The 17,286-nt window shown below is 40.3% G+C and overlaps 1 protein-coding gene across 3 annotated transcripts in view; it reads left to right on the top strand.

Annotated features, from left to right (window-relative positions):
• cpne5a (copine Va) overlaps positions 1–17,286 on the top strand; it is an 83,273-nt gene that overhangs the window by 26,006 nt on the left and 39,981 nt on the right. For 2 of the 3 annotated variants that reach the window (XM_044212311.1, XM_044212309.1), the window contains 4 exons: positions 2,359–2,462; positions 3,427–3,466; positions 4,412–4,426; positions 4,596–4,672. In XM_044212311.1, the coding sequence (XP_044068246.1) occupies positions 2,359–2,462; positions 3,427–3,466; positions 4,412–4,426; positions 4,596–4,672 (236 nt within the window). The remainder of the gene's footprint in view (positions 1–2,358; positions 2,463–3,426; positions 3,467–4,411; positions 4,427–4,595; positions 4,673–17,286) is intronic. The other variant, XM_044212310.1, reaches the window with a different exon arrangement.

Genomic DNA, 17,286 nt, shown 5'->3' with positions numbered 1-17,286 from the left:
CTGCGTGTTTCGTTGCTTTACTTAAAAAAAAAAAAAAAAAAATCTTATTGCAGTGTTAATCACTCAGAACAAATAATACTTGAGCTTGGTGGCTGGTTATTATTTTTGCTCACATGTCTTTCAAGGGCTTGGCTCACAGTAAAGCTTAGTAAACCTTTGTGCCAGTAGCAACACAGTGGTATTATTTTAATAAAGCCAGAGAGTAGTTTTACTTATTAACATACAAATGGAGACAAGCATCAAATGCAGTGTTCAGGTGGGAAGAGCCTCCTACACCTGTCACCTCTGGTTACACTGCCCCACCTCAAGCTTACAAACTGTGGGTGCAGCCTGAACATCTCTCCCTGAAAGAGATACGGCCCTGTGTTTTCAGTGCAAACGACAGCTGGCTTTGTAAGCAGCAGAGTCAAGCTGTGCAGTGTTGATAAAGCTAAGCGCCTCTTTTGCCCCTCTGTCATGTAATGTATTTTTGTTCTCCTGAGACTAGATATGGTTGGTCGGAGCACCTCTCACTGTGCCACCAACCGCCTGTAATTCAATCACTCTACTCCTCCATCGGCTGCGAGACATTCACAGGCCTCCATCAAAAGTAGAATATGAAAACATGGATAAATTGTGTCTTGATTGCAGGAGGATGCCTTCTTCAGCTCCTCTTGAGACCTGTGACCCTTTGACTAATTTTTATCAGCATCCATGGTCTAATACATAAAACTGTAGCCGCAGCCAATCATTTGCATGACTTTAAAGTCTTAATCTTCAGCTCCCTTGTTTGTAATTACTCCTGGTGCATGACAGGTTTTCCTCTTTCTACCGCTTTCACTTAACTGAGCAGCTGACACAATAATAACCTCCCTAAATTCAAGCAAAGCCTGGTCTTTCCACTTGTAGCCACACTGCTAATCTTTTTACCAAGAGGAATTTTCTGACATTGCAACTCAGAATTTATCCTAGTTAAGATTATTGGAGGGGAAGAAGTGCACACTGCTAGCGCCCAGATAACCCTGTAGCAGGGTTATTTTTTTGGGGGGGGGGGGGGTTGGAAGTTAATTGTAGTGATTTGCAACTCTGGCTTTACAGGCAGACTGTGTACTTGCCAAAGTAGGAATAATGTGTGGATTGGGAGAACTCTTATTTCCTTGGGTTGCTGTTCTATGCTCTGGTGCTGATTCTTCCTTTGTTAAGTTTGGCCTGAGACCAAATTGAATACACTATCAGCCCCCTGCTGCCACATTCAGCTCCTATCATTGAAATAGGCTCCTGTTCGCTCGGTGGAGATTTCACTTTCTTTGCATCACACTTTCTGACAGGGATAAAGAGGAAGAGCAGGAGGAGAGGTAGTGCCACACACTAGTTAAACTTTTATAGGCTTAGACACACTTTTATGTTTTATGGCAGGTTACACAGCAAACCCACTCACTCTGACTGTCATATGTTACACACAATCCAGCTAGACTGTTTTTGCATTAGCATAGGTGTCCATCTGTTAAAAGTATTCTGCTGCTGTAACGTTACTCTGCGTAGCTCCCATGTTAAGTCCCACTGTGAGTTTTACCCCCACTGGCTGTAATCACAAAGTTGTGAGCCTGTAATACTGCTCTTTCATCTCCTCATTAGGCCTAACACTGCTATTATTAATTCACTGTGTCAGTTTATGGTAACACTTTCTACTGGGGATCTTTTATTTATGCAGCTCAACATCAGTCCTCTGACTTTGAATTATTCATTTTGGATACAATTAATGTGCGTGTGCTTGTGCGGGTGGTGCAACACTTTCTGTCTGTTGATTTGTTTATCGGCACATCACCTCATCAGAAGGTCTTGCACTGATAAATCCTTTTTCAGTGTCTGTGCTGGCAGGTTCCCATTTTCTTCTTAACGCCAGGGAACAGGAGACAGTTTGCCATCTTCCCATCATTTGTGACAGTCCCCCTGTGTAAAGACAGAATGTGAAAGTCACTATTTTTCTCTGCCTTTGTCTCCTCACCCCACCCCCATCCTCCGCCCCTTGTTTTGAAGTGGTTCTGAGAACAACAGTGGCGTTAATGTGGTATTAATTATATGAGCGTAATTGGACTCAATGAAGTGCTTTCCTCAGGCTTGCTCATACCCAGCACAATGATAAGAGGTGGAGAAGAGGAGCTGACACTGTGCGATCACTGACTTCTGTTAATCAAATCTGAGCTTATCTGAAGCCGTGAATTCACACGGTTGCTGGGGGAAGCGATGGGGGTGGGGGTGAGGTAATAGAGCAGTAGATGTAGTTTTTGAGTGACTGCATGATGTGCCGTCTCAACGCTGTGCACTCACATGTTCCTCTTCTGTCCCCCCCCACCCTTTTCTTTCCTGGTTCTGATGTAGTTTGGGAGAACCGAGGTGATAGACAACACGCTAAACCCAGACTTTGTCAGAAAGTACATCCTGGATTACTTTTTTGAGGAGAAGCAGACCCTGCGCTTTGACGTGTGAGTTATTCTGTTTGATCCAGTCCTGTGCCGCCCTCTTTTAACCAAGTCCTCCAATTGTTTCCAACACAACTTAACATCTTCTTCATTCACTCTCCCTCTTCCCCCATCTATCTCTTTGTCCCGTCTCCCTCTTTCCTGCCTCTCATTTTCTCTCGTCGAGTCACTCTTCTTCTCTCTTCACTTCCTTGTCACCTGCTTGGCTCTCTCCTGAGGAATTATTCATTGGTGCAGTGTCTCAATAGTTATTCGTTGAAGGGAGATTGGTATAAGGGTGATAAATATTTCATATAAAGTTTTATCCTTATCTTCCTGCTGCATAGCAAAGCAAATGTCTGAAACCAAGTCCCATAAAGCTCACAAAGACCCCCCCCTTCACATATTGCTGCCTTCCTCCTCTTGAAAAGGCCAGACTAGTGAGAGGGTCAGGAAGGTGCGCCCCCGCCCCCCTGCACCCCCCCCCCTCCTCAAGGAGAACATATTCCAAAAATCTGTCCTGCCCCCCCCCCCAAGCATGCAGTCCCGGGTGGACTATCCAGGACTGAGCTGCAGGTCTCTGAGCATTTTTAGACACTTAATGAATTCATTTGGTGTACTATCATGATACGACTCTGGAACAGGAAAGGAGGGAGTGCATCCCTTCACAATTAGTGTTACTCATTTACATCATCTCTTTTATCTCAGAGGTGGGAGCAAGGGCATACTGAGGTTTAATTACTTTTACATTAAGTTTGACTGGCAGATGCTCAAAACTTTCTCTGCATCGGTAGATTGTTTCAATATGATCCCCCAGGCATAGTACGGAAATTACATTCATAAACTATAGAATGACTTCCTTAATTAACTGTCACATTATTGCTTACACTTTTTTTTCATTGGCCATTCCCTTTTGCTCCCTCAATGACCCAGGTGAGTGATTGACAGGTGATTGCCTCTGTGATTTGTGGTTTCTTTGTGATTTCAGGTATGATATTGATTCTAAAAGTCCAGATCTGGCAAAGCATGTAAGTGAAGAACTTTATATTTTATCTTAAAATTAGTCTGAATTGTTATTAGTGCATGTCTCTAATGTTTAGGTTTTATGCAAACCAACGTTTATGGCATCTAAATGCTCAAATATATTTTGGAATAATGAGTGAATTATGCTTCATACCAAAATTGTTTATTTTTCTTTACCTTCCCTCCTGCTTCACTTTGTAAAATGAGATATTTTATTCCTCCAGAGCTGTAATAATTAGAGTTTCATTTGCATCTGGCATACCCTCGTTACCTTTAAAAAAAAAAAAAAAAGAAGAAGAGAAATGAAGAATTGCACATCATTATCAAAGCTTTTCCACATATTTCCCTGTGTTTGGAAATTAGATTTTCATTTTCAAGACAGCATACAGTTTGTCAAAACAATATACATTTATTTAAATGGCAGTTTTGTCTGAAAGGGACAGTGCTTTATTGTAGAATGTATATTCAGGTAAACAACTCATTGAGGTGAATGTATGTTAGTGTCATTATTTATGCTGAAAGCTTTGATAAATAAACTCCTACTCATTCTATACAGACACATAAAGGATATATTTGCAGCACTTGGTTTGCATACTACCAAGTTTTTCATCACTGTGATGCTTTTATTGTTGTGTTGTTGCATTGTGCTGCATGCTCTGGAGACAAACTGTTCTTGTGTGGAACTCTTTCTGCCTTTGTTGCTTGCCTTCTCTTGTGCTTTTTCACTTTCCTTTTCTCTTCCTCTGAGACTCTGTGACTCTTTACTCTGTGCTGTGACTATTCTGCCAATATGCTCTTTCATATATCTACTTCTGCTCTTCTTTCTTGCACTTGGTTGATGACAGTCTCGTATTTGAGTCGTGTGCCTTCTGTTCCATGATATGCTCTGTTGTGTCAATGCTGCTGCCTGGTCTCTCTCTCTTCCTTCTCCTCCTTCTCCACCCTGGAAGGCAACCGACCTTAACGTACGTGTCTGCCTCAGACGTCCTAATTTATAACCGTACAATGCTTATAACAATGCTTAACTCCTCACCGACTCTCCTTGTTACCCCCCGTGATCCACCTGAACACCCCATCCTTTGCCCCAACCTACGTCTCTCTCCATCCCACTTTATGCTCCCCCCCCCATGGCAGGACTTCCTGGGACAGGTCTACTGTACACTGGGAGAGATTGTGGGTTCACCTGCCAGTCGCCTGGAGAAACCTCTAGGGTGAGTGTTCATTTTACTGTGTTCACTCTCTGATTTCGCACAATCATGTGGCAAGAATAAGAGCCACTCAGAGCTAGGAAGCAGTTTTTCCTTTACTTATCCTATCAAGGAGACAAATGGAACCATTTTAGCTTTGTAAACACAAGCTCTCAGATATTATCAGATAATGAAAATTCAGTGCCACCTCTCAGCCCTTTCAAATGTGACATAGTTCTCCTGCTGGATTTCACATGTTCTAGCAAAGATGAGGCGGTGATGAATATGTCTGCCTTCTAGAGCCATCTGTATCATACATTACACTGCAAGATTAGACCCGTGTGCTTGGATGGGAATGGGTAATTGAACACGACCGGGGGCTTCCTCAGTGCAATTACTGTCATTAGGGAGGCGATCTAGCACGGAGGGTGGATTGAAGTCAGCACAAGACACATGGCACTATCAACTCAGCTTCAGCATAAACTGGGAAATATGAAACCCTGAAGCCATTTGCACCCACTGATGTGTATGTGGCTCTTTGAGTTATGTGTGTCTTTCTGCAAGTGAGAAGGAGGGTTTGACAAACTACGAAGCTTGTGTTTGTGTGTGAGATTATGAAGTGCAGTATGTACGCCTCTATGTGAAGTATGAGGCGGTTCTGGCCCCGGCAGTGGGGACTTTATGTGAACAACAGGGCTTTGGTGTTGTCCATGAACTCTGCCAGGGACTGGTGGCAGTGGATTACAGAGCTCGGTGCCCTTCAGCGCTGAATAAGAGGATGAGCAGGATCAAGAGACAGTGTTCACCAGTATGCTGTAAACTAGGCTTCACACCCCACATCAGAGACAGGCAGGAGGCTCAGGAGCCCCCAGACATGATGGACAAAAGTATTGATTTGGCAGCTTCAGCAGGGCACCTTGATCTCCGCTGAGACTCTGCACTGATGCAACACCCAATTTAGCTGCAGCAGAGGGTGTTGATGATGATATGGTTGTCGGTACAGACCATGGTTTACAAACTGAAGAAATGAGCCCTTATGAAAACATTCACTTGTGTTGCTATAACTGTCCCAACAGCTTTTATGTCAGGGAGTAGCAATTCAGAAACACAGGGAAAGTATTAGTAATATAGGTTTCTTTTGATTCTCTGTTCCTGAGGACATTCAGTTAAGGATACGGTTTTATTCAGCCTTGTCCATTTTGAATAGTTAAACAGTATCCATGGGTAATGGAGTTTTCAGAAGTTGTTTAATGGCTATGTGCTCCATTTCCTTGTCATGCAACCTGACATGACAGTGCCTCTCTGGACCCGAGCTTTGAGGAATGGCTCCCACAAGGGCTGAGGAAATCTGTTAGCCATGCTTAAAAGAGCTGTCCCAAGGCACACTGCATCCAATGACCTGCTTAAGAAGCACATCAGCACCCTTTTCCCTATTTTCCAAACTTCATTTCTCATTTGTTCTCCCTCTTTCCATCCACCAGATTCTTTTTTTTTCTCTAGGTTGACCCCCTTTCTCCTCATTGTTTTTGCTCTTTCTTTTTGTTCCCCCAAGCCTCTCCCTCACTCTCATTCTGCCTTCCTTTCTCTCCCTCCTCCATCCAGCACACATACACAAATGTGTACTACTATACTTGTGAGGGCATTTTACTGACTTATCCTAGTCTTTCGGTATTGTTAACCATAACCGCTACACGCCTCCCAAACCCCAAAATTAACCCAGTCATAATTCTTACCTTCACCTCAAGCCAAAGAGTGTGTACAGATTTGTGTCCCCTCACAATGTGGCAAATACATACCTTCAACCCTGTCTCCTACAAAATACAGTTACACAGTATACTACAAATTAAATAATTAAAATAAAAATTGCTGTGTGCATCATGTATGCAGACGTTTTTTCCAAACCAGGAAGAGTAAAGTTTTTCGTCATTTTAGCCTTTTTTGACAGATTGCAGAGACTGTCAGGAAACACTGGGAAGAGAGAAAGGGATGACACGCAACAAAGATCCCAGGCTGGAATCAAATCAGGAAAAATTGTGGTTATATGGTATATGTCTTAACCCTTAGGATACCAGGATGCCCTAAGTGTGAAGTTCTTATACTGCACAGAAATCATAAGTGGTTGGGGTAGATGGTTGGGCTTACAAAGCACAGAGCATTGACATGTCCCATGTATTGATTAATAAACACGTAATCCGAGCAGCATTACGTTGCCTCCAAAATGTATATGCTAATTAAAATTTGTTTTATATGAATGTAGGTTTTATGAAACTATGTTGAACATCATATTGCCATACATTCACTCCCTGCACTCTTAACTTAACATTAACCATAACCACTACATGCTTAATCCTAGACTTTACCCAAAACCTAACTCAGCCCTTTTGACTTTAAGTCTTAAAAAATCAAGTCTTAACCCCAAAAATAAATGATTTACTTTGTGAGGACTGAATTATGGGTTGGTGTACGTGCACTAAGTATTCATCATGTTGTGGTATTACTTGTACTCACATTGTGATGAACACATTGTGAACATACACACACACACACTCATACACTCTTTCCCCTTCATGTAAGTAGAAACATAACCTGCTACTCACACTTTTTCTCAGTAATTTACCTCAGTCATTTCTGAATTTGTATGTGCTGTGCACATGGGGATAAACATAATGTTCTGACATTCGCTTCAGAACAAATTCCACAGACTTATTTATCTTGGGGAAAATAACAGGTCAGATGAGAGCTTTTTCTTCGGTACATGCCTTTATTAAGACAGAAATGTATGCCAGTGGAAGGAATGTGAGCTATGAACCACTGAACTGACACAGTGGTACAAATCCTTTCGGTTTATAATCTGGTTTTAATGAGAGACATGTATCAATGTTATTGGTAGCTGAGGAAATGCAAAGCTAAATGATTGACTGATGCAAGTGAATGGCATCTTGTACTGAAAAACATGTCTCATGGCTGTGATTATGTGTATAGACTGTGGGAAGGAATCGTAATATGGTATGGTATATGTATAGGTAACATGATATGATATATGTATAGGTAATATGATCATATAGTTCATTATACAAATGGCACTGACCATTTCTGTTGGTATAGTAAATTGTACCACACACTAGAGCATATGAATGCAGCACAACATTAGCATGTTAAACCCATTAGCCAACTGTGACTGTGACCTCCTGCTGTATGCTTTAAGCAGGAAATGAACCATAAGCAAAACTGCAATGACTGCTGTGGGTGTGCTGGCTGCACCCATGGGAGCCAAGGGAGGAAAGGGATTCGTAGAAATATAGAAACTAATATATAAAAAGCGTGCATGCTGAATTGAATAAACTGAGAGCTGTAGTTCACATCAAAGGCTCATCTGAACTGTATCCCACCAAACCATCATTAAAAGGAATAATCTTGTCTTTGAGTTGTCTCTACAACACTCCATCTAGAGTGGTAACTGAGTAGGAAGTTTGGGAAAATATTTACACAAATGCAAGGATGCAAGGTACAATAAGCACTTTCTAGTGCACTTCATGTGTCATGTGACCCAGCTATTGTCTCTAGTTGCAGTTATGAGGAAAGATATAAGACATAAGTCTGATACATTATATCTATACAGTACATTAACTCCGAATTACTCCATTTATATAAAAATATTTTGAAGTGAAAATAAAATTAATGCTTTGCTAGAATGTACCCTGGATGTGGAGGTACCATGGAAGTTTGATGTAATGTTGATTTTATGCCGTTGGTTCTGTTATCTACGGTAGCCGACAAGGGCAAACGTGTTGCAACTTAAGAAAACACTATGCAAATAGACAAAACACAAGCAAATTAAGAAAACATCTTCATTAATTTGACAACATTTAGAACACAAGTTGCAAATACACACAACACAACCAAATACAGAAACGTGTTGCAAATACAGAAAACGAGAAGTTTCCAGAGAACACTACAAAGTGCTGAACACAGCTTGGACATGCTTGTTTTTGCACTCATGAAGTAATTGAAGTGGGGTCTATGTATCATCCGTTCATGTTTATGTTGTGGGTTTCTGACTTCTGCTACTGCTCTACTCTGAAAGTGATTGCTGCATGTAGCCTACCTGGCAAGATGTTGCCTTCATGAGTCACAAACCTTTTTAGGGTCTTCTGGAAACACTTCCGTTGTGCTGTGTGTTTTTGCAGCGCATTTGTGTAATTGCAGTGTGTTGTCCAAATGCTGCGCATGTGTTGTCAAATTAATGAAGATGTTTTCTTAATTTGCTTGTGTTTTGTCTATTTGCATGTGTTTTCTTAAGTTGCAGCGCTTTTGCCCTTGTTTGCCACTGTACTTATTAGTGTGACACTGTACGTTACTGTATTTACTTTAAGCCTTCGCCAAAAACTGTTCAACAAACCCTGCACCTGTCATGGTTTTGGGTTTGTGTTCAGCTATTTCCTGTTTTATTTTGTAATGTGTTTGTTTCATGTGTTTATTGGATATTTTCTGTGTTCCTTGGACTTTTGCTTGTTTATGGACTTTTGGATTTTCTGCCTGCTCCCTTATGAATTTGTTTGCTTATGTTTGGACTGCTCCCTTGATTTTGACCTCTGCCAGCCTCACTCACTAAGCATGTTGAACTTTCTTAATAAATCCACCTGCACCTGCCCTGCCTCTGTGCCTGGGTTTGGGTCCAACCCCTGTATTCCCTGTGTACCTGCTTGATTACTTGTGACAGCACCACAGAGGTACTTTAAATGCAAAACTTTAAAGTCAAAAGCCAAGCAGAAATTAGATTTAAATTAGCCCAGGGGTGGAACTAAAAAATGAAAGTGTAGTTAAACATTTTCTCTTGAATTTGTACTTGTTTTGATAAAGACATGATTTGATTAAAACATGCCATATTTGATAAAAGCAGAGGCAATATTTGATTAAAATCACAAGAAGCTTGATTTGATAAACATCTTTTTTTTCATCACAGCTTTGCTATTAATCATTTGTTTTCTCTCATGTGGGAATTTATGGTTTAATATTTGCAGTGGCAAATATGTCACAGGCAAATGTCTAACCTGCTTTCTGATGACAACAATTACATCTGTTTTAAATAATTGCTATCAAATATATTTGCTTGGCCCACCTCTATTTGGCTGCTTTATTGACGCTGAAACCGCCAACATCAATAAAGCAGCACAAAGTCTTTAGAGAAAAGTAAACAAAAAGTCCATCTCACACTGTTGATGCAGACCGGAGCTCCAAATGGCTCCAAACTGGGTCTGTCACATTCAGCTTGTTGACGAGGCCTCAGGGAACAGGAAGTCAGTAAGATTATGCTTTGATTGACACATTGGCTGGTGTTAAATGATAAGTGCTCACACCAGTGCAGACGGCGAATGATAAACAGTGAAGAATGGATGTTTTTAAAATGAAGCTTGGTTCTGCTTTCATCAAATCAACCATGTTTTAATTGACTCATCGCTCTCTCCACCAAAACAAGTCAAAATTTAAGACTTCATCTTTAAAACAAAAAAAAAGTTTTCTCTTCTGAAACACAAGAATGCATCAAATTAAACATATTTTGGTGTTTTTAGTATAGAATTTTAATATTTTACTATACTCCCTCAAGCTCTCATCCTTTTGTTCCCACTGAACACCAGTACAATGTAATGCAATAAATACTACATCTGCGAAACCTATAATGTTTGATATTTGAGACTGAGTCAGAGGTGTTGATTCAATTCTATGGTTATTCTTTGAGCAGCAGTTTCTGGTGTTTTTGTTAGATTGCAAGTTTAGGTTGCACTTGCATTATATTACACAGTAGTAAGCTAGTAGTACTGTCCTCATCCATGTACTGTAGTTCTCACTTTTTTCTGTCTTATGTTTTTTGCCACTCACAGTCCATCAGTGAATGAAGAGAAAATAAGGATTTACTGTAAAACAAAAATAAGAAACAGTAATAATTATCATAGCCCAACTGATCAGACTTCATTATGCTAAAAATCCTCACTTTGCCTTCAGTACTGTCATGAAAAAGTGGAACCATATCATCACCGACTCTCAGAAAATTTGTCTTAAGGCATGTAAGAGGAAACATTTCACTGAAACAATGAAGTTATCTATCTATTTCCAGTAAGGATGGCTGGAGTTGCTGTGTAAATATCCTCAAATCCTTAAACTCTAGCATCCAGCATCATACATGTGCTGGTTAGGAATGGGGCTTTTTAAACATAACTTGTAACCCCACAAACTAATGTAGGAAGTTAATGAAATGCTAGCTTTTGGCCTTGGAAATAATGCTCAGTTACTACTATCAATAGTAAGCTCGTTAGCCGATCATGCTAATGTATGCAGCTTATGTTAGAGCAGGCAAACACACTATTTGCCCAAACGTTTGCTCTTGTGTTTTCGATTTTTGGAAAGTCAAAACAAAAAGACACCACCATCCAAACTCATAAAATGCTGAGTATCACTCTTCCTATAGCACCGTGTACACCGCTTCAATGTGTGGAGACATCTAGAGCCTTCTGTGCCTAGTGAAAGTTGCTAAGCTATGATTGGACGATATCTGCTTGGGGGAGGGGTTTAGCAAAAGGTCAGTTAGGACCTTAACTGTAATAAGATGAAATACATTTTCTAAGATGGATCTTTTTACATAACATAATTTTTTACATAAATTATAAAATACAACACCACACAACAATCAGAATTAATAATCAAAATTTATATAAAATGGTCAAGTACATCTTTACAATGTCATGCTCACAAGATGTCAGACCACTGTGTCAAGTAGCAGAGCTTTATGACTCAGAAAACTGAAGCAGAGGGCATCACTTCAACATTAGAGACTCACAGTTCTTTTAAAGTTAGTTAATGTAGTTGGCTGACTGACTCGGGGCTACACAGCGGCAGTTCCTCTGAGATGAAAAAAAAATTTATGCTGCAGATTTAAATAATGAGTGGGAGTATGAGACGTTCATTTTTTTTTTTTTGGTGAAATTGAAAATCCTTAATCTAAGTACTCTTGATACTGTTCATGGAGAAAGGGAAGCAGGTACAGTGTTTCTTTGCCCGCTTAGCCCCGTGTTTGCCTTTATTATTTTACTGGGAAGTGAAGTGTTTTGGACGGCTTACAGTAATCAGCATCCTCTGCCTCGGGACATCACACACAATTAGAGCATTCTGCTGCCTCGCTAAATGCCAATTTGGGCTCCAAGGCTGAACACTAACAAGGGTCCCTCTCTAATGTGTATTCCTGCTTAGGTGTGGAAAACCCCAACCGTGTTGATTGTACAAGAACCCTTTGTGTCCGATGAAACAGATTTATTTGGTACCATTTTGGTTCCATAAGAGGCAAAAAGCCTTCTCAGCAGCACAGCTCTTGCAGCAAACCTCTTGTAGTTTTTTCACCTGGCCTTCCCACATTCAGTTGAATTGCTCTGTTTATGACTCTTCAAGGATTTTGGCTTTACACAAAGTCTAAAAATCTCCCTTTTTTTCTGCCATGAAAAGAAAACAGTTCTTTTTTTATATACTGGAGTTGTTAAAGATCTTGGTTTTTAAAGCTGTAGACAATAAGGCAATAGATTTTTGGCATCGCACTTATAATGGAGGCGTCGGGTCTAAGAGCAGGCAAGGGCAGTGGAGGTCTTTACTTTGCGGATCAGCTTAGCTGATTTGTTTTGCACTCAGAGCAGACAGTGTTCATTTCTGTCATGGCCATGCGCTGTCATCTGCTGGAAAGGTGAGAAAAGACCCCGAAAGCCTCTGAACGAGCGCTCTGCTGCCACAGTTTAACACTCCCACGTTATTAATCTATTCAGCAGATGAAAACGATCTGTCGGCGCGCAGATTGCAATCTATTGTCAGCAGCAACCACCACAGAGGAGGTCAGGGCGATGATATGAATTACATTACTCGCTGCCTGGCACCAGGTGAGGGGGCTAAAGGTGCCGCAGCCTCGTGACACAGCAGGGATAAGAGAATGCGATTTACGTCATTTGTGGAATAACAAGGAGAATTGGGCATCTCTTTTGGCCTCTGATAGAGAGGGATGTTCTGTTCTTGCCGGGGGGAAATTGAAAAAGCCTTGTTATGTCCTCTAGAGAAGGGTTCTTGTTGGCAGGAGAGAACACAGGGAAGGAAGTGAACTCGCTGTCATGACTTTCAGTAGTTTTTGCATTTAGACTTTAGAGTTTCTTTTTGACTGACAACATCTCTTAATTTGCTCTTTCTGTCACAACAAGCAATTTTTAGCTCGCAGGTGGTTGATGAATGCCTCATTTATTTAGAATCACAATAAATCAAACATTGTTATAGTGATTAAAGCCCGTGCCAACGTTTATGTAATCAAAACGTCAACAGCAGTCTCATTACATCACTACACGCTCATAAAATAGAATCCATTTAAAATGTAATCATATTTCATATTTAGTGTTCATAATTAGCAAGCACGCGAGCGAGCAGAATTCCCATAAATAACTAGATTAGGTTAATTCATTGAGGTTGTGATAATGGTCATTATGTATCAGTGGGAGACCTGAGGTATCCAGTGAATAGCACCCAATAGGTACACAAAAGGGGAAAAAAAGGATGACATGTTTGTTTCATGCCTTGCACCTCATTTCCACTAGTGCAAAAAAACAAAAAACAAACATAAAAAAAACAAACACACATTCTTTACTCTTGGTTGTTTTGTATATCCATCTGACATTTTCTGCACCACATTTTTTTTGGCCTATTTACTTGCTTTGTGCTCATTCTAACAAAGCTTCAAAGAGCTTAGCACAGGTTGCCTGTAGCTACCTGCATTAAACACAAACACCAGCTCCTCTCGAAACACCAGTAGGAAGCAGCTCTCTTTTCTCTCTCTGAGAACTACTCTTAGGTATTCTGGTGTCCTTTTGAATTAGCCAGTGCACTTTTCATCCTCTTATTTATTTTATTTTTTAATCCTGGTAAGGTGAGGGCTTATGGGTGCTTATCGGTGTATGAAGATCAAGGGGATTAGGGGTATAATCCCATTTGAACCCACATAGAGTTTTGGAAACCTTGTCTAACTCTGTTCAACTATGATATGCCCACTGCCCCAAACGTTTACAGTGGCACAAAGCCAGATTATCTGTCAACGCTCCATCTCTGTTGGTCTTTGACTCAACTCAAACTAGTTAGATTTGTTCATTTTCCCATATCCCCTAGTCAACCAGAGAGAATCATTGGATTCACTAACCTGGGCAAGCTCACTGAAATCATTCTTTCGTGCAGTGAAAATGATCCTATTTCTTGTCTTATTGCACTCCACCTTCCCAGATAATGTTTTAATTTACTTATCCCTAGGTGTGAAATTGCAAAGTAACATTCTTCTTTGTATGATAACACTGCAGTCATGTCTCTTAGGAAAATATGTAGACCCACCCTGCAACAGCTGCAGTGTGAAAAAAATCTTCTTCTTGGGCTCTCATTCATATTGTTGAGCAGATAACCCTCCCCCACTCTCATATGCGTGACACGTTGCAGCATTTTTAAATATCAAGACCATTCCTCATCCTAATGACCTAATGTGAACAGCATCAACAATTGCTTCCTTCTCCCTCTTCGGACTTTAATCTCACCAACCTCCCTCCACCCCACCTCCGCACTGATAGGTAATGGCGAATACAGGCATTGTGAATCACCATTTCACGACAGCAACTGCCTCTAGATGGGAAATTATAGAGGCCATACATCGAGCCTGAATATCCATAATATAATATGTCATGCACAATGATCTTTGATGCTTGTTTTTTGGAGGGGTAAATGAGTTGAATGCGTTCTCCTTGGAAAAGAGAGAGACCCAGTATTCTCATCTGTATTCTGCTGAACTGCAGTATCAGAAACTTTGGCCAAGTAATTGTAGTGATTCTGAAATATGCTGCTTGATCTCTTTCCATTCAGTTGATCAAACAGGGGATCTGTCAAGACAGCTGTGGCTAACTCTCTGTGTCAGTGTGAGCTAAGAGCATGACATCTCTTCTTCCTTCCATTTCTTTCTGGGTAAAGGAAGCCCCTCTGCTACAAGGTTTCATCTCTGTCTCTACTTGTTTGTTTTTCTTCATGAAGTTTTGTTTGATCCTCTGGGTTTCTGTTGACAAGGAAGAACAGCAGAGGAGGTAGCCTCACTGACATGATGCTAATCTGACTGTAAATATGAGGCCCCCTGGGGTTTTCAGGCAACACCAATACACATCATGGACTGGCATTGGATTGGTCAGGACCATATGGCACGGTGTCTGTTGAGTGCCAAGGGAAGCCTGTAAGTGACTGTATGAATTATGGAGAATTCTGAATGTGGTGTTAAGTATCCTTAGCATGAGGCTTCTGCAGTCACTACTCACCTGCATTGCTGAGATGCTGGAAGCCTTTAATGCCTTTATTATATCATATCAATCATTCACTGAAAGCACAGAAGCCATGGATGGAGGCTGTCATCAGTGTTCTTTGAACAAGACCCTCATCAAAACTCTGTTCAACTGTCTGCGCTTCACTCACTAAATTAAGATGTTATTTATTCTTTAATATTGTTCCTCATAACTGTAAGTTGCTTAGATGTATAAGTTATAAAATATTTAAAATATATAAATAATAAAATATTCAATTGTGACTATTCTAACCAATCATATAGGTAATGTTTGAAATTAAAATGTTCTATTTTACTTTTGGATGGGCAACACGAAGCTCCAAGGCACATGAATATCTCACAAATATCAGTTGATATTAACGTTCTGTTTTTGTTTCTGTCTTTTAAACACAGAAAAGTGTGATTATAATACAATTCACTTTTATCATTACTAAATGTACCTGATCACATATTGTAATCATTTGCTGAAAATGCTGTGTCCTCATTGACATTAATTGGTGCATGAGGCGAAGTAACTGCATTGCACAGACAGTTAAGCAAACGGCTCTTTCCTGATTCATCATTGAAAAGTATCTGTGGAATTTGTCTGCAGATGAGGGCAAGAGCGGCGCATTTTAAATCTTGCGCTCCCCTCTGACCCTGTCCCCTCGCTCGTTAGGTGGTGATACGTGATATCAAGTGCAGAGGGGAAGTGAAGGAGAGCATGGCAAATGATTATTGAAACACACCTTTTCATCATTGGAATATGAATATCCATAGAGAATTTAATGAAAATGCCCTCAGGCAGGTACTACTCAAGCTAATATGTACAACTGTCAACCCAGTCGAATTATCAAAGAAACAGAGTTCAAAATAAATCCTAATTGATCAACATTAGGTTTTTTCAAACACTATAAAGAACCAAAAGGAAAATAAAGAATACATTTGTGAAGTAGCAGTTAATGGCAGGGACTGCTTGCATGAGGCAGTTGCAGTTAAATACCAACATCTGTTGATGTTAACCTAATATTAAGCAATTAAACTTTCACCAACTTATAATTAATAATGCCCTTGATTATCAATGTTATGTTGAAATATTATAATTATAAATATTATAATTGAAACAATGTATGGTATAATTGTAATGTAATTTGATTACTATCTGTGTGTTTAAGTCTTCACAGTCTTCATTGCTGCAACATTCACACTACCCAATAACAACATTACAAAGGGACATCATAACAGCAAATTATTTGTAATGCTGTAATGACCTAACCACCTCCAGACCACAAGATGCCATACATAATACAGGGCCCTACGTGACAAAATTAAAGCAAAATACAGACTAAAAACATATTCTGCATTATACTGTATGTGGATATGTATGTGCTTGATGATGTAACCTGAAACACTGATGCTGTCACGTCGTTTCGTTGACACGAGTTGGTTAGCTGGGGATTGCCTGACTGTTAAACATCACAAAATACCCTTATGGTGTTTGACTGGATTTGAATATTCAAATGTTTATGTGGAGACAAATATGAAACACATTTACATGACCAACTGATTAAAGCCCATCCATTCCTCACAGCAGTCAGGCTGTAGGCCTTGTTCACAGCAGATAGTACAGCAAGGAGGACCACAGCAGCACATTTCACATAATTTCATCATCAAAGCGTTTTCTCGCTGAGGAACTCTCAGCGAATGAGTGCTGAGGCTTCTTGATGCAGGACACTTCATATCACCAGCAGTCACATTTCAGTACAGAAGCTGTTAGAACTAGCAGAAAAATTGTCAGTCTGGGCAATAAAAAGGAACTCATGTGCCACAGATAAACGACAGGAACTGTATTTATCCATTCAGTGCTTGCTTGCTCTTTAAGTTAACTAGTCATTGTCAGAGAAAATGCCGCACTCAATAATGCATGTTTAATTTAAAAGACCATTGCCCTTTTGGTACCTGCTCTTGTCTCAGTAGCAAAGATTAGAGCAGGGTGGTGCATCTTAACGTGTCTGGAGCTGATATTTTACCAATCACTGGGTCTCATTTCCCAGTTTGAAAGGAGTATTGGTCATTATCGTCTGACCTGAGGGAGATAATTTGACCCATGGAGTGTGCAGGAATTACTGGCCTCATTGGTGAGGGGTTTACTGGCGCTTTGAGGGGTCATCAAACTGCACGGTAGCGACTTGGAGTGAAACATAAATAATTCAAGGACAGTTAATTCACCTGAGATTGGTCTCCATGGAGCTTGAGGATAGACCCTGAGAGTGAAGTGTGCCTG

Source organism: Siniperca chuatsi, linkage group LG10 (genome assembly GCF_020085105.1).
Source record: "Siniperca chuatsi isolate FFG_IHB_CAS linkage group LG10, ASM2008510v1, whole genome shotgun sequence".
In the NCBI taxonomy this organism is placed as follows: Eukaryota; Metazoa; Chordata; class Actinopteri; order Centrarchiformes; family Sinipercidae; genus Siniperca; species Siniperca chuatsi.
This window is presented reverse-complemented; position numbering and strand designations above follow the sequence as displayed.